Source organism: Struthio camelus, chromosome 18 (genome assembly GCF_040807025.1).
Source record: "Struthio camelus isolate bStrCam1 chromosome 18, bStrCam1.hap1, whole genome shotgun sequence".
Lineage (NCBI taxonomy): Eukaryota > Metazoa > Chordata > Aves > Struthioniformes > Struthionidae > Struthio > Struthio camelus.
Genome location: NC_090959.1, coordinates 1,297,691 through 1,315,163, shown reverse-complemented (window position 1 = coordinate 1,315,163; position 17,473 = coordinate 1,297,691). Strand labels below are relative to the sequence as shown.

General features: G+C 51.6%; 2 protein-coding genes across 22 annotated transcripts in view; both read left to right on the top strand.

The window, feature by feature from the left end:
• LOC104146936 (rho GTPase-activating protein 39) overlaps nucleotides 1-5,800 on the top strand; it is a 67,677-nt gene extending 61,877 nt beyond the window's left edge. For all 3 annotated transcript variants that reach the window (XM_068912330.1, XM_068912328.1, XM_068912327.1), the window contains 3 exons: nucleotides 1,529-1,620; nucleotides 2,450-2,619; nucleotides 3,078-5,800. In XM_068912330.1, the coding sequence (XP_068768431.1) occupies nucleotides 1,529-1,620; nucleotides 2,450-2,619; nucleotides 3,078-3,272 (457 nt within the window). In that variant the 3' untranslated portion in view covers nucleotides 3,273-5,800. The remainder of the gene's footprint in view (nucleotides 1-1,528; nucleotides 1,621-2,449; nucleotides 2,620-3,077) is intronic.
• Nucleotides 5,801-13,828: 8,028 nt separating this feature from the next.
• The window catches only part of PHF20 (PHD finger protein 20), an 81,414-nt gene continuing 77,769 nt past the window's right edge, over nucleotides 13,829-17,473 (top strand). For 7 of the 19 annotated variants that reach the window (XM_068912032.1, XM_068912037.1, XM_068912030.1 and 4 more), the window contains exons 1-2: nucleotides 13,836-13,974; nucleotides 16,447-16,486. The gene's annotated coding sequence lies outside the window, so the exon portion shown is untranslated. Of the gene's footprint in view, nucleotides 13,975-16,446; nucleotides 16,487-17,473 lie in introns of all 19 variants that reach the window. The other 12 variants (XM_068912038.1, XM_068912035.1, XM_068912034.1 and 9 more) reach the window with 4 other exon arrangements.

The following is a 17,473-nucleotide window of genomic DNA, read 5'->3' as shown; positions in this document are numbered from 1 at the left end:
ATTGGCACTGAACAGGGACCACGTATGGCATAGTACCATACTACTTGTGACTTGCAGTGTCCCTTGCAGAAAGTAAGGCCTTAGAATAGGAAGCTTCTTTCTTCTAGATCTCTAACCTAAAAAGCCTTTTGTCACCCAATGCTCTTCCTCTATGGGGAGCTGCTACCCTGCTCTGCCCTCCAGGTAGGTAGTTGCCATAGGCCTACCTATTCACAAGTGAGCCTGCAGGGGGTTAGTCCCATCACATGGAGGAGACATCCCTCTGCCTGTCTCATCCGTGGAACCAGGTCATCGCTCAGCTTGTGGTGGAGCATCTTCCAAAAGAATGAATTGTTCACTGTGTTTGGTCAGTGTGAAGAGCTGAACGTCTCGTACAAAGAGAATGGATTCAACAGAAGAGGCCAAAGAAGTCTTGCCCCAGCACAGTGGTTTAGGCTTGTATCATTGATCTAAACCAGGCCTGGGGCTGAGACCGGGGATCCCGAATCCCAGGCAGGTGGATTTAATGGGCTGCACCTCTTCCTCTATGCCTTGCTTTGCTCTGCAAAGGACTGAATGTTGCAGACACCTTCCTGGGCAAAGAGTTCCCAGGTGTGAGGCTGAGGGGCCAACTCCTTCCCTCCTGGAGTTTGGTGGGTCAAAGGCCCTGGATGGCAATGCTCTGCCTGCCTCTCCTCCCTATCTTCTCCCTGCAGAGGCGTTCTGAGTGCTTTACTGAGTGTCAAGGACTTCAGTGACAGCTGCAAGGGTGGAGCATGTCCCAAGTAGCTTGCGTTGCACTTAATGCAGTAGCCCTAAATGTAGGTTTGCTGCTCTTTTGCCTGCTTGCAATGGGTAATAAACACTTGAGAAGGAGTTAAAGGTAATTATCATGTATGCAATCTCCCTGCTGAAGGGCAGACCAGGGGCCAATTGGAGCACCCTCCAGTGACTGAATGTAATTATGAAAAGATGACAATCTGTCAACTAACACTAGTTCATCAAATGCAACACTTCAGCCTTGATGATGGACAAAACTCAGGGTATTCTGCTCCTGGGTGACCACATGAGGATTCAAGAGAGACGAAGAATCCATATGGTCAGTATAGGGGTTCTGTGTTTTTGTTTTTTGGGTTTTTTTTTTAAGATTTTTGTTAATTTGTTAACTGTTACACTTGATTTAAGGTAACCAGCAAAAGACCTGACTTTGCCTTGACTGATTTCTACTTAGCCAGAGTAGTCCATATCTCTAGGCTGAGAATGCCACAGAGAGGCGCAGTTACAGAAAATAATCTCTCTGGAGGACAAAATGACAGTTGGTGTCTGAGTCAGTGGGAATGGGACAAGCGTTTCTACTATCCCCATTTTGAAGCTGTATCTAGAAACAAACGACACGTTCTTTCCGAGGACCTGCTTCTGTAGCTGCTGGCACATGCTCTCTTCTCCACGGGACCCCAGGAGCAGTCTCGGAGCCATGGTGTGCTGGCCAGCTGCCACTCCGGCAGTGTGTGTGCTCTCTGAAGCACCCTTGCTGTGTCTCTGTCTGCAGGATACCTGGTGACATAGATGAAGTCAATGCATTGAAACTGCAAGTGGATCAGTGGAGAATCCCAAGTGGCCTCAGTGACCCCAACATCCCAGGTATGGGAACGCTGCGCGCTTGTGGCATGGCCTCAGCCATGGTACGATGCTGAGGGGACGGGAAGGGAGCAGCCCAGGAGACGTGCCACTGTTTGGGGACGGGTACACAGCGCTGCACTCAGCGGGGTGGGCAAAGCTGTCTTCACCAACAGGGCTTCTTATTCTTTGCCTTTCTTTTGCGTCCCCAAGTACTGCCCGCAGTAAAGCGTTGAGGCGATGGGGATCGCTGCCTCCGGCTGTCCCTGTCAGAGCTAGGCGGTGCGAGCCGGACAGCATGCAGAGTGGCTGCGAGTGTTCAGGAGCAGCACTCTTTCTCCGGAAGTCTCTGATTCACCCTTTCCTTTAGGCAGCCTCGGAGCTGCTTCCTGGCGAAGCAGGTAGATAAGAGCCAGCATTTCCCGCTAAGCAGCTATTTTGCCTGTCCAAGAATTTCAAAGCCAGGACTCAGATAAGGTGAAACATAACCTTTCTCTGTCATCTGGTTCCTGAGGTGTTCAGTCTTGCTGTCAAATTTGTCTCTGCAAAAAAGGTGGAAGAGAGCCTTTCTTATCAGTGACACCTGAGATGTGCCTGCATTTGTTAGCATTGGCAGCAGTGCGGCAAGAAAGAGCCCATTTTCCTTTCACACAAGCAGCACTGGTGACGTTCTGTGCTGCCTCCTCACCCCGTTCTGCAGCCTTACTGAGCATGATGTGGCTTGGCTTGCTGAGCTGTTGCTCTCAGACTGTGGCATGTAGCCAAAGACACAGCTCCGTGGCCTTGTCCTGCGCCCAAACGCAGCGGGGAGTTGACCAGAGCTCTTTTCTCATGCACCTTGCTTTCTGCCCAGCCTCTCTTCTCAAGCTGTGGTATCGGGAGCTAGAGGAGCCCGTAATCCCCCAGCAGTTCTACAAAGAGTGCATCAGCAACTACGAGAACCCCGACGCTGCTGTGGCCGTGGTGCAGCTTTTGCCAGAGCTCAACAGACTGGTCCTGTGTTACCTCATACACTTCCTGCAGGTAGGCAGCCCCCGCAGTCCTGCGCTCCTCCACTGCCGGCCAGGAGCCTGGTGCACAAGGCGCCCAGCTAGTGGGACAGTTACGGTGTGCCATTAGCTGAATTTTAGGATCTCTCACCTGTATTTAAAGTGGGATTGAATGGCAGTGGGGATAGGATCTGCTGGCCTTGTCCCTTATGGGAGCTATAAACTGTGTTGGTTCCTGGTCTTGTGGACTGTGGGCAGGGCTGGTCACAAAGGGACAGCTTGGGAACTGCAAGACATTCCCTGTCTGCAGAAGCTCCCGCACCATCAGCTGTGGCAGAGCGCAGAGGCCTTCCCCTATGAGGGTGGCTGTTGGGGCATTTCTCTTTAGGGAGGCCACACCTCTACCGCTCTTGTACCTTTTGTTGGGCCGCATGTTTGGAGTCTCTTGTCTTTTTCCACTGCTCCAGCTGAACCTCCCCTTATTGCCTGCAGATCTTTGCTCAGCCATCGAATGTGGGCAGAACAAAGATGGATGTGAACAACCTGGCCATGGTGATGGCCCCCAACTGCCTGCGTTGTCAGTCTGATGACCCTCGGATTATCTTTGAGAACACACGCAAGGAAATGTCCTTCCTTCGCATGCTGATAGTGCACTTAGACACAAGCTTCATCAAAGGACTGGTTTGAGGCGCTGGCCCTGCGGTATAGGACGCTGGTCTGGGGAGTCACTGGGTGTCCGATGTCTTCTCCCCTCCATTTAGATTTCTTCCATTGTCCTTGCTGTTGTCACACTCTGGGTTAGCCCCGCGCATCCCCCAACATATGACCTCGAGGACAGGGACTAGACAACCCTGGAAAGCTTGGGCTGTTCTGCAATAGGACCAAGAAGTCCTTGGACATGCCAGGCCAGATTCAGTGGTTCCTGGCCCTCTTGTGTATGTCAGAGGCGGGGCAGCCCTCCTCTTCAGAGCTGCAGGACTACTTGCTCCTTGACAGGGCTGTGACATCCATGAGAAACTGCTACCTGGGGCAGTGAGACTCTCCCGTCTCTCTTCTGGGGACAGAGTTGACTTCAGGTAGGAGAACATCACTCCCATGCTGTGGCATGAGGTGGTCCTGCAGGAAATACTGGGGATAACTCCACTGGTATGGAGTCAGCCTCGTTCACCACTGCAGACTGTTGGCTGGGAGTTTCAGGGTAGTTCTGGTGCCCCTTGATGCTGTTGGAAGAGGGTTGTGAAGGTGCAGGGTCTTTGAGCCTCTGCTACTGGGTGGCTGGACAGGCAGACATCCCACGGCTGGAACCTCATACTGCAACATCTGTTTCACCTTCAATTTTAGGTGGCCTTGGAGGTGCACAGCTCCTGTGGCTGCTTGAGGATGGGTCAGTGTGCAGGACAGGCAAGCCCTGTGCTGAGCTGGACCAGCCCTCTGCTGAGCTAAACCAGCACCCACCCACCCTGTGGGGCCTGGGGACAAGGGAAGGGCCATGCACTGGGATCAAACAGATGTGACAGCCTCTTTGGCAAAAAGGCCAGCTCCTTGAAGGGGTAACCCCAGCCAGCCTCGCAGCTCCTTTCTGCCAGGCCCTTGTTACACAGTCTGTATGAGCTGACACCGAGCAGCTGGGAATGTGCCGGTAGAGCTCAGAGCAGCCTCCATAGCTCCTGCACCCTCCCTTCCTGGCACCAGGTATACGAGCATGTCGGGACTCTGCTGGGTTTGGCCAGCCCCAGCCAGGACCTGTACAGAGAGCTCTGCCAGGAACTGAATACTGGCTTTGCCCACCCTCCTGGTTTGTCCCAGGCCTGGACACAGCGAGAAAGACCTTTGACAGTAAGAAGCTCTGTTGTGCTCAGATTGCCTTTCCAGGCAGAGCAGTAGCTTTCCCACCTGCTTGTGAAATGACGCTGCCTGGAGTCAACAGTGGCACCCGTGTCCTTCCTAGCAAATTCCCACTGGAGTTGCAGAGGGGTCGGGAAGGAAAGGGAAGGGAAGAGGCAGGTCTGAGCAGCTGATGGGCTGTGGAGCCTGCATAGGGATGGTGCCAGCCAGGCAGCTCGGTTTCCTCATTTGCTATTAAATGCCTGGGGCTTTCTGCATGCCACCAAGAACATAGACACGGCAAGGAGAGTGTCTTTCGGAGGCAGTGCACAGGTCTCCCCACAGCCTCCAGATACTGTTGCATGTTCTTTAGCAAGCAGCAGCTTCAAATTCTGTGGTATCTTGGTGTGACTCTTCTTTTCCTCTGAAGCATTTTCTCTGCTGGAGGCAGGTCTGCTGCAAGGCCAAAGTTGTGTGTTAGCATTGTATGAACAATCCCAAGTCTGCTGGTAGCATGCAAAGTTGCATTTATATTTCTACATCCCATGTCAAGTGGGGACATGAGATCACCCTCTCCTGATTGCAGTGGGGAGCTCAGCCCTGCCAGCAGTCAGGTTTAAAGGTTGATGCCTGAACCAAAGGGTCAGGCCCAAGGTGCCATATGTAGAGTAGTGCCTTGCACCTGCTGGCATTTCAGTGTGTGTAAATGGGGGTTTCCCGAGCAAAGGTTTGCTCTGATGGACTCTTTGGCAGGAGTTCAGTTTGTGCCCAGCTGAACCAGGTACTGTGGCTCCCCTGATTGTACCAGATCCTTCTGTGGTCCATTGGGCCAGGAAATCTTGCTTCTTTGTCAGGATTAGCTCTGTCAAACATGCCAACAAAAATGAGCCAGTATCTGCTTCACACGTTCATCCCGTCCCAGCGCTCAGCTCATTGGCCTTCTGAAGCCTTGTACAATTTATACCTAGGATGCAGGGCTACATTCCCAGAAATGTAGAGGCAGCAGGGGGGTTACCAGCTTGGCCATGTTTTGTTGAAATTTGAACTGTTGAAGAGGCTCGGGGTGCCATGTGCTGGCCCCGCATGGGCTGGAGCAGCTGTGTGGTGCCTCCCCCCTTCTTTGGGCTGCAGATGCATGTGCCTGTGTCTGGGCCTGGCCTGCAGTCAGCCACCGTGTAGGTGATCCATGCTATTCCTTGCACTTAGCTGTAGCAAGCAATCAACCCATAGGCGTTTGCTGCTATTGCAAATGAATGCTTCTTGCCAGGGCTGTAAAATAGGCTAAGAAATTACACTGGATATTATTTTCTTTTTTTGCCAACAGATTTGTAAATATGAATCAGTAAAGCAGCCTCTCTTCTGTTATAATAATAAATATAATCTTCATGGTTGTCCCTTGTCTTTTTTGTGAATTTCTGGAGCATGATCAAGCCTGCCTGAAGCTGTGGATTTCAGCATGAATGTCAGTGTTCATGAATAACATTTAGGAATCAGCATGATGTAAGCACTTGGAAACCAAGCTGAGGGCTATTTTTGTTGTTCTTAGATCTCAGGCAGCTACTAAGGGGCACTCAATGAAACTAGTAAGAGATCAGGTTAAAACAGATAATGGAAAACAATTCTTTACACAGGAGCAATGAACTTCTGGAATGCCCTGGGATGTGGCGAAGCAGAGGGTATCAGCAGGGTCAAAATTGGTTTAGACAAATTTATGGGCAGCAGGTCCATAAATGGGTAGTCAGAGGATGAGGCAGGGATGTACTGCTAATAACTCTAGTCCAGCAGCTGTGCATGCTGCAAATGGACTGCGGAAGGTGGCCGTGCACACATGCTTCCCCCTGCATAGTCGCTCCTGTTGTTGGAGACGTGGCTCGATAGGCTGTAAGGCAGACCTACCTAGGACATTTCTCATGTTCCAGAGCCAGAGGTTCTCTGGATCTTTCCTCCATCCCCACCCCAAGAGGTGATCTAGGCGCAGTATGCATTGGTGGTTGCAGTCTGCTGTGGGACCAGATAGCTGTGTTGAGCAAGTGTTGCCATGTCTCTCCAGCCAGGTGGTGAAGATTTACCGCTCTGGGTCTCTCTCCCTGGTGCTGTAGATACTCCGGAGGTGATTGCTGCCCTGGGGGCCATGGGAAAGGGCAGTGCACTTCAGGCAAAGCCAGTCAGGGCTGTTCCAGTCACTTCACCAGCAGTTTAAGACAGCCTGCACTAGCCAATTCACTGGGTCTTCACACCAACCCTGATGGCAGGAGAGACAGAGAGGAGGCCTGCAACCTTCAGGACAAGAGTAATGACAAGTGAGCAGGAGGAGGAAGAACAATAGTGTCTTAACTTCATGGTTAAGGTGTCTTAACGTTTCCTAGTTGAATGGCTGAAGCCTAATGTCTGTGTGTTCCCCAAGGTTTTGCTGTGAAATGAGCTGATTTTGGCCAAATCAAAAAAGTCCACAAATCAAATGCCTGAGCACAGGCTCGGAGGCCTGGGCTCAGTCCTGGCTCTGCCTGCAGTCACCTTGGTCTGTCTCATTACCTGGGCTGTTTAAAAAATAAAGGGCCAGACTAGCATCTCAGCTCATAACAAGCCTGTGGTTTGTGCGCAGCTTTCACCAGCAGTGCAGTAAGAAGACCCAGTGTCAAACCACAGCTTGGGACATGGCTCACTTGGCTTCCACACGCTGTAGAGAGGAGACACCTGCAGCTTGTCTGAGACCTGCCACTGGTTCCAAAAGCCTGGGGAAGGGTGTTGTGCTCCAGCAGGGCCAGCTCTCTTGCAGTGCTAAACACTTGCCAGTGGTGTTGAGTCGCCAACAGTTTTACATTTAGCCTTTGCTCAGCCCAAGAACAGAGTCTGGCATATGCCTTCTGCTGTTTCTGTTGTGGCATCCTCTGAATCTGCACACAGAAAAAGTAAAAGCAATTCTCCGAGCTACTGATTGCAGCAGGGTAGCTGATGGATACAGTACCCCCAACTCTGCAGTCCACACTCCACCTCAGCTCCTGAAGAGGCTGGGCAGCTGTCAGGGAAACATGGGTGGATTTTGGGCTTCTCTGGTGTTTTATTGTAGGCGGCAACCATGAAGCCACCCATCTTGCTCACCCACCACCCTTACTGGTAGAGGAGCTTTCTGTGGTCTCTCCTCCCCTTGTAAATGTGAGGGGTCTCTCCTCCTGGCTCACCTGAGATATTCTCCCTCAAAGCAAAGGTGCCCGAGGGCTGCATCGCCTCCCTAAAAAATCCAGGGCAATGGGAGGCTGGTTTTTAGCCTAATCCTCATTAGGCTAATCCAGTGGAGACAGCACTGAGCTGGGGCTCTGGAGAGCCAGGCTCAGTCTCTGGCACACCCATAAATTGCTTGCAGGAAGATCATCTAGGATAAGATAAAGATGTTTTAGCTGCTGAGTGTTGCCACTTTTAGAGCTCCTGTTGTCCTGTAACATTTGTCACCTGCAGTTAATGGTGGAGAGAACTAGGTCTGGGTGCAGGTGGCTGGGGGACTACCTCAAGCTGGAGGAGAGAGATGGGGCCAAGCCCTGGCCTCAGGGAAGCAGCACGTTCTTCATTGTCCCTTGCCAACCCTGCTGGAGTTGAGTACTTCCAGGTGGCCATGAGGGAAACCTTCTGGGAAACGTTGCAGCATCAAGTAGCTCGTCAGCTGGAGTTTTCCTTTCAAAGCATCGGATGCCAGTTCAAGACTCCCCCCAACTTGCAAAGGTTTGAACCTGCATCTCCCAGGGCTTCTCCTGACACCAGCCTCCACCTGCAACTTCCTCAGTCTCACCATCAAAGCTGTTCTACTTTGTCTGAAGTGTTTAATGTTTACTGGCGCAGTAAATGGAGCTCATGTCTCCCTTCCCTGGGGGTTGCCTTCTCCACTGGCTATCTGTGGAAGGAATACGGAGGTGTGAAAATATGAGGTGGAATATGGAGGTTTTCTGTGAAAACAGGAGCGAAGCGAGAGCATAAATATTTGGTTTCTGCTGTTCAGGGGTCCCTGGGGAGCTGGATGGGCGGGCTCAGGTGTTCTTAGGCAGATGGGAGGTTTTAACTGAGGTTTCTCACTATGCCAATGCATGCCCCACCTGCTGTTATTGGGGAGGTGGCCTCCCTCTTGGGGCGCCAGCCCTCGGGTGAGACGAACAGCCTCCCCCTGCTCCTTGGTTCTCAGAGCTCAGGCATGAGATGGGCCCCAGCGTGGTGCTGCCAGGCCAAACTACCGATCAAAAGGAGAAACACAGGGGGCTGTGGGACCTCAGCCGCCAGTGCCCAAATCCATAATGGAATTTAGAAATCCAATATTTGGGTTGTCTTACTAACATACTGTTTGAGCTAACAAAATTTTGTTTATGTTTAATTTTGTTTATGTTTACAAAAGAAGGGCTAACAGCTTACGCCAGCTTGTCTCCACTCCCAGCCCCATTTCCCCCATCCTGCCTTGTGCAAAATCTGGTGCTTTCTGAACTCAGCCCTTACCCTGTTCAGATCACAGGCAACAGCAGCAACCAGGTCTCCGCCAAGGGTCACAGGGGGGTTGTGGAGGGCAGGGATGGGGAGAAGAAGCAGGCCCTCTCTCTTTTTTGCATTACCTGTTTACTCTTAGGGCAGGACAAATACACAGAAGAGCACAGGACAGCCAGACCACGTTGCTCCAGGGACCGCAGAGGGGCAGATGGCCCCAAGAGGAGGAGGAGGAGGAGATGAAGGGGGGGGCTACAGCTCACCCCCTCCATGGATCAGCACAGCGCATGACCAGGTGTGTTGACGCAGAAGTGCCCATGTGTTTGCATGTCTCCCCCACACCGCTCCATGGATGCGGCTGTGCCTGCCCTGCCTGAGGACACAGGTTGAGGGTGGATTTCCTTCCCTGGAGATATGCAGTGGGTTCCCAGCCTCTCTAGCTGCTCTGGCCAATAAAGCAGGAGCGAGAAACCAGCCTGAGCTATAAACTGCCCAGACACGGAGTGCAGCCGTGAGGCAGGGGCACTAACTTGGCAAGTCCCTCCTCCCCCACCTCTATGTGCACCTTGGGACCAGGCCCAGAGTTCAGCCAGACCTGAGGGGACCTCCAGCAACACCCTAATGAAAGCAGGTATGATCAGGGGTGAGGCACAGCGAGAAGAGCGGGACACTGGACTGGTGCATGCACCTTGGTGTAAGAGGGCAGGGACAATGCCCAGCTGAGTCTGTAAAAACTCCACTGACCTGTGCTGGTCCTCATCTAATCCCCACCCTGGGCAGACTTTCTGCAAAATCCACTTGTGGGACAGTCCCAGGTCCCCTCTGGGAGAGGGGAGCCCAGCCTGGCAGTAGATGAGCTCAGGGTTCCCGCACCCCTGGGAGCGGCAGCTTCCCTGCTGCCGATGAGCTGCTATAATACAGACAGCAGTGACCCCGCGTGGGCTGCGCAGAAGGCAGCTGGGGGCTCCCTGCCTCTCACTGGCAGAGGCCCTTGTGCAGGCAAAGATAAACCTCTACAGGCACAGAGCCACCCTCTCGCAGCTGCCGTGCCGGTCCCTTGGGTAGCTCATCAAGGAGGAAGGGAGTGTCTTTTGCATGGGATGACACCAACTGATGCAGAGGCTGGCCTTGCAGACAGCTCTGCTGGAGCTGGTTTAGCCTCCTTTTATAGTCAATGCAAGAGGCATTTTCTCAGCACAGTTCCTCTCATGCTGAAGCACAGGCAAGAGGCTGGTTGGATGTTTTGCCCTTGCCACATGCCTGATTTTCTCTGTTGAGAGATGGGGAGGCTGGCTACAAGCTCAGCTCTCCTGCAGGCGAGGGAAGTGGCAGGGCCTGGAGTGTACTTTCCACCAGTTTAGCTGCCTGTGCTCAAGGCCAGCTCTGTATGGCTGGCCATGAAGGGAAAGAGCTGGAAGAAACTTCTCTGGGATCTTCCTCTTCTTCGGGAGCCATGTCTAAGCACATGCCCTCACCCCTGGCCTCTACCTGAGCTGTGTTAGCCATGCATGTGCCTGGCCATGGACTTCACTGAGCTGGCCTCTGCCCCTGTACTGAGGACTAACTTCCTGGCTTGACCCTGGACCTGATTTGACTGATGATCTGGCCTCTTGGCTGACCCTGGACCTGCTCTTGCAGGACCCTCCTGCACAGAGGCTACACCATGCCAGGGCTGGCACTGCCCTGCCATCACCTTGGCTCCGGCTCGCCTGTCCCGGCGGAGCAGCCTGATCCTGCTGCTCCCTGACAGTAAGTCAGGGTGGGTTTATTCCACCTCTGATGTCAAATGAAAATAAAGATTGTGCGAGTGAGGACAGGATCTCTTTCCAGAGAAGACAAGCAAAGGATTATTGATCCACAAAGCTTAATTTGCCTGCAGGTATATTTAGTGATTTCTTTGATGTGTGGGGAAACATTGCATCCCAACTGACCCAGATTAGCTGAGCGGGTTCTCTTGGAGAGGGCCTGGGATCTGTCTGCGATGCAAACGAGTACTTCAGTCCGGTGTGCTGCAGCGGAAGCTCTTGCTCCGTTTGTGCTGGGCAGCGGCAGCCCCGCGGCAGACGCAGCCCTGCCCTTCGCTGCAGCGGCCGGTGCAAGGGAAGCGTTGTTTGCTGGGAAGGGCTGCCGCTCTGTGGTCAGCTCAAACAGGCAGGTACGGCCAACGTTTGAGAGCTTCCGGCAGCGTTAACCATGAATGCCGACATCAGATATTAAATCTTAAGTCTTGGACAAGCCACGAGGAAAAAAAGAGCACAAACTGGCATAGCCATTTCCATGGCTTGCCAAGAGCAGTCGGCTCTCGGGGAGGGGGGGGGGTGAAAGGGCGAAAGAGCAAGGGATTACTTCCCACAGCTCAAAAACAGTGAGATTAGAAAGACCCGCTTCTACAGAGAAGGAAGTGGTTTCTGATATATACCTTTTCATAACAGATGTTCCAAAATTCAGTGTTTTTTAAAATGATGAAAACTCCTTAATGAAATACAGTGCTCTTAAAAAACAAATACAGAAGCAGTACACTGACATTTTAGTGAGAGTTAAAAAAAAAAAAAAAAAGAAAATCTATTTCCCTCAAAACTTTGGAGTGATTTTTCTTTTTAGCTGCTTCCTATTTTAATTCATTCTGAATTGTTTTCTCCTGCCTCCAGACACCTTTAGTGTTTAAACCACACACAAGATTTCCAGGCTAAAAAAAAAAAAAAATCAAACTCATAAGCTTAATTTTCTGCCACATTTTTTTTTTCTGTGATGGTATTTATAGTAAGTCATTCTGCTTCCACAAATTCCCAGTGCACAGCTCACAAGCGCTGCTTTATTAGAGAAGCGTAAGCGGGCAGGGAGCTAAACAGTGCGGGGGGGGGGGGCGACTCTGCCTTAAACCCACCTTTGTGCGCTCTGGATCCTGCGCTGCTCAGGGCGCTGGGGTGAGGCTGATGTCATCGGAGCAGCCAGATTTTTTGCAGCATCAGCACTTTCTGTGGGTATTTGGGAGGAGGAAGACAAAGCAGAAAGGCATTTAGAGTCAGGATTGTGCTTTGCCCACTTACTCCTTTGCACCCAACCCACACTCTGGCGATACATGGCAGGGAGACAGGGCATGCCAGTACTTGACTTTTCTGGTAAACTGAAAATTAAAAAAAAAAGAAAAGCAACTCCTTTCTGATGGAAATTATTTTTTTCCAGCTTTTCTCCCTGAAATAATAATTTGTAATAGAAGTAATTATAAACATTTAATGATAGACTAAAACTTTACTAATTTAACTAATCACTTCAGAATTGTTTCTGCCCCATGATGAGCCCTTTTAATAAGGGGGGCTTGGACCCAGACGTGCCCCGCAGGCTGCTGTGTGCTGTCGGGAGGAAACAGTCGTCGCGGCTGGCTAATCTCTCCCCTGCCCTCCTCCAGAGCCGGTCAGTACCCACAGATTTCACTGCATGCTAATCCCCTTCGCTGCACATACCGTGGCCACAGCAGTTACTCTTTTTTTCCCAACAGCCGATAGGTAACAATTACGCACTTGTCTGTGCTTGGCCGCTGAGCACAAAAATGATGGATTATCTCGAGAAAATCACCTGAAGCAGAAGAGGTTATTCTCTCACAGTGACAAATACCGGAATATTTGCAGTTGAGAACTTCAGCCTGCAAAGATTTTTGCTCTTCTGTATCAGTTTGGTTTTGGCTTTAACCTAGCATAAAACTCAAATTCTTCATCTTCTTTTTTTTTTTTTCTTTCATTGGCTCTGTAAAATGCTGTATCTATGGAAGAATGCAGAGCTCCCTAGCTGTACAAAAGTGTAGCCAGCAGGTTGAGGGAAGTGGTAATTCCCCAGTACTTGGCACTGGTGAGACCTTATCTGTGTCTGGTTTCGGCCCTCCAGAGCAAGAGACGTCACCAAACAGGCCCAAGTCCAGCGGATGGCTGCTAAGATGCTCAGAGGCTGGTGGGCGTGAGGCAAGGCCAGAGGAGCTGCAGGTGTTCAGCCTGGAGAAGGCTCCGTGGGGATCTGAGAGCGGTCTCTCTGCCTCCAGGGGGCTGTAGAGAGGACGCAACCAGCCCCTCCTCGGAGGTGTGCCATGACAAGAGGCAAGGGGCACAAGCTGCAAAAAAGAAAATTCTAGTTGGACATAAAGGAAAAACTTTTCCCCGTGAGAGCAGTGGCCCTCTGGGCCAGGGGCCCAAAGAGGCAGGGGAACTGCTGCCTTGGAAATACTCAAAACTCAACTGGATAAGGCCCTGAGTAGCCTGATTCGAAGATCGCCCTTCTATGAGCCATTACATTGCTCAGATTACATCCTCCCTAAATCCTTTTCTGTTTTTATGCTTAGGCAGACAAACAGACCTCAGAGAGGTGCTGAACCAGCCATCTGAGCAGCGAAGTTCATGGTGGACCCAGACTGCCAGTCTGCTTTCATTTTTGCTCATATTTCACTGTGTTTTATGGAGCTCTGAAAAATACAAAAGTCTTTTCCTTTACACTTTCTCTGAAAGGAAGCGCTTGTGGCGCTGCCAGTTGTGCACACGAGCGGCTCCAATTATTCCTTGCAAGCCAGCGTCTGGGATCGGTCAGCAAAGGACTTCACTGCTCTCACTGTACCCCCCGAAATGCCGTGTGTTCCCGCCTGCGGACCCCTGGCAACGGGGCCCGGCACGTTCTCATGCAGCAGTATGGCTTTTTCCTGCCATTTTCCCCTACTTTAGCTGCCGGGACCGAGCTTGTGGCCCTCTTGCACACAAGAGGAGCTTGCAATGGAGAGCTGCTGAGCCAGCGCAGGGTTTCGGGCCCGCCCGTGAAGAGCTGCCCAGCAGAGGAGGGCCTCTCCTCGGGCAGGCCTCGGGGGACCACGACGCCATTCCCAGCGCCAAGCTAAATTCGACGGGGCCGCGGCGCCTCCCGCCCCGCCCACCCCGCGGCCCCGCCCCGCCGCATCCGGCCCCGCCCCTGCCGCCAGGCCCCGCCCCCTCCCTCGCGGCGGCTGGCGGCGCCGCAGCCGTGGCGGCCATTTTGTGGCGCTGCGCGGTCGGTGGCGCTGGGCTCGGCGCGCGGAGCGGGGCCCGGGCGGCGGTTTAGCTCCTTTCTAACCCCTTTTTCCCGTACAGATCCCTCGGTAAGAGAGCGGCAGCGCCCGGGCGGGCCGGGCCGGGGCCGGCTGGGCCAGCGCCGCCTGCCCCGCGCTGCGGGCCCTGCGGCGGGGCGAGGCGAGGCGAGGCGAGGCGAGGGGAGGGAGGCCGGGCGCGGAGCGGGTGGCACGCGTCCCCGCGCACAAAGGGCCGCGCCGCGTCGCGCCGGAGCGGGCGGCTCCTCCCGGGCGGCCCCGCCGCAGTCCGGGCCCGATGGCGCCCGCGGCCCCCGGGGTGGCCGGGCGGGCGGCGCTCACGCCCCCGCGCGGCGCGGCCTGGGGCGCTGAGGCCGGGGGGGCCTGGGGCGCGGGCCGAGCGCGCTCCCTCCCGGCGCCCGCGGAGCTGCGCGGCCCGGCGCGGGCAGGTGAGTATGTGCGCGCCGAGCGCAGGCGCGGCGGGGCCCGGCCGGCGGGGGCGGCCGAGTGACCTTGCAGCGGCGCCGGGGCCGGCGCGGGGCCGCGGCGGCGGCGGCGGCGGCCGGGTCTGGGCGGCGCCGCGGTGGGCCGTATCCCGCGGCGGGGCGCGGGCGCGGGCGGGGCCGCGGCGGGTGGCTGCGCGGTGTCGCCGCGGGCTGTGGTCGGCCGGTGGGCGCGGGCGCGGCGGCGGGGGCCGTTGGCGGAGGCCGGCGCTGCTGGCGCGTCAGGAAGCGGCGCGGGGCGCTCCCGGCGGGTGCTGGCGCGGCCCGGGGGGGGCGCCGGCGGCCGCTTCTCGCCGGGCCCCGGGGGACGAAGCGGGAACAACCTTGCACGGGGCAAGGTACCTGCCCTGCAAGGTGTTGATTTCTGTAGGTGGTACCGTCAGCTGGAGGTTTCTGGCCTTTTTGTGTCAGCAGAAGTGTGGAATGCATCTCCTTCCTTCTGGTTTTTCTCCTTTCAGAAAGCCTTTTAAAAAGGGAGGTAAAGACAGGTCCTTGCAATGATCCAAAAGTTACCTCGTGTCATACCTGTTTAACATACAGAATGGGGAGGTGCTGTGTTTTTTTTTTTTTTTTTTTTTTTCCCTAGGAGATCTGAATTCCACTATACTGGCTTATTGCCCCACAACTGGATTATAGGACCAGTTGGCTTGAGGTGCACATGCATAGTATAATGGTTGTAGGGCTTGGTTAATTGAAGCAGGCTGTCAGTGCAATTTTGGGAAACCTTTACATCTCCTTTACCTATTTGAAGTCTTCCCAGTGCTAGAAATGCTTCTTTGATCCCAAGCTAGTGTTTCTAATTTAAACATGTGAAAACAGATCAAAAGGGATATTTGAGTGTGGATGAGTACAAACTGGGTAAAATATATTTCTTCCCTTCTGTTAGTGTAGGTAGTTTAATAATGTATGCTGTAGTAGATGAAACCCTATTTGTTAAAATACTATACTAATAAATAACTTGAAACAACTTTTTGTAGGCATCTGTGCAGAAGGTCATAGCTAAGAAAGTATGTAACAGAAATGCTTTTGATCTAGGTTTGTTTATTTGTTTGTATCTGAGTAAGGAATGCTTCACAGGACCTATTTCCAGAAAAGTGAAGTGAGAAGAGTTACGACAAGGATCGTTCATAGTGTGATTCTCTTTTCAATTTTTGTGTGTCTTAATAGTTCTGTAGTTGAAGAAGACTTGGACTTGTTATTTGATTTAAGTTAGCTTGTGGGAGAGTTCAGTTTATGTTCTGGCTGATAACTTTGTTAGTGTTTCCTAAATGGAAATAAAATTTTACTTCATTGTTCTGAGAGTAAAATCTGTTTGCCTGCAATCCAGGGTAATTAATTAAGGTCAAGTTGGGAATGAGGCTAGAATATTAATTGCTCATAACAGTGCTGTCTTGGCTGAAACTTAAGAAGCGCATAATTAATTCTTACTTTTAATTGGGTAAGTTCTCTGAAGCCACTCTTTTGCTCTTGTACATCCTGGATCACCTAGGCAATGATATTGACCTAAATTCTCCCCCTTGTTCAGGAAAGAGTGTGATCTCTAATTTATTTGTAGGGGATGTTAAGTTTTGTGTAACTGTATCTTTGATCTGTGACTGCATCTCTGGAAACTAAATGGTGTCTGTGGTTGTAATTTGTCAGACCTTGACATAAGCTAACACTGTTATAGAAAAGCCATATTGCCACTTCTCATTTCTGCCCATATGGCACTGTCCTGTGCAGATGTGAGCACTTGGGCTACAGCATTGTGAGCTGAGCTAAAGAATGTGCATGGGGGAGGGTTTATTGTTTAGCCCTGCAAGTGGTTGCCCTTGCTCAGTATTTAAACTGTGTTCTTGATTCTTGCCTAGTTGTGTGGGTGCAGGGTTTAAAAAAAAAAAATAGTTGTAGATATTTTGGATTTACTGTTGCATTTATATTGAAAAGTTTTGTGGAGCGTTTGTAGCGGCTCTGTCAGCAGTTCTACATGTCTACTTTTCTTTTTTTACTTTGTTTTATTTTTTTTATCATTTTCATACTTTTCTTACTTGCTTGTCCACAGGGTTGTTATCTTGTGCTTCCTGTAGAAAGACTTTCTTCAGGTAAGAAATAGTGACTAAGTGCTGTCATCTGGTGCTTACTGTCAAAATGCCAGTAGTAGCATGACCTATATCTTCCAAAAAACTTCTTGGGACTGGTGGCTTTTCAGGCAGTGTTCTTGTAAAAAGCATTTTTTGGTGGATGGAAGCACCAAATTTAACTGATCACTTGTGTGTAGATGTATAGTGTGGCCGTTCTCACTGACTGCAGATGCATGTGGCAGAAAATAGTGCATGTTAGTATGTAATATTTACTGTTTTTTGAGTCTTGCTAATTTGCTGACAAGCCTTTGTCTGTTTTTTACTGGGCTTGAGTACTTCTGGCCAACCTTGCTTGAATACAGCCAGCTGAAGTCTGCCTTGCCTGTCCTAGTACTCCATTTCAGGTCGAAAGGAAGTTGGTCCAAAGGAAGTACGACTATCTCAGTCTGTGCTTTTAGCTAGGTACCACGTGTGGTGTGTTTTTGTGCTGCGTTTTTTTTTTTTGTTTGTTTGTATTGATGAGGTTGGCATTAGGGAGCTTTCCTGCTCTTATTGCTGAGGTTAAAACACTAATTTCAAAACAAGTTTCTTCTTCTAGGACTCCTCTCCCAAGGAAATAGAGATTATTCCCTGGTTCCAAATAGTGCAGTGATTGGCCTTGCTCTTTCTATAAGGGAAATTATCTCAAACATCTTTACTGCTCCAACTATAGAACTGAGCAACTTTAGCCTAGGGACATGAAAGGCATTGCCATTGTTTAAGTTAGGGTTTTTAGTTAGTCTTAAAGCTGAAATCTAAAATGATTCTGCAGCGTAGTAGAGGTTGCAAATGCGCCAGACGTTAGATGATTCCTCACTGTAGCGGAAGATGCTAATGACTTGGTCCTTAGTATTTATGTAGGTCCTCTGCCTAGATTGCAGCTTTATCTTGTAAGTATTGCTGTCATCAACCTTGAAAAACATGCACTAATTTTTTTCTGCTATCTGTTCTGTCTCTGAGCTGCGAGAT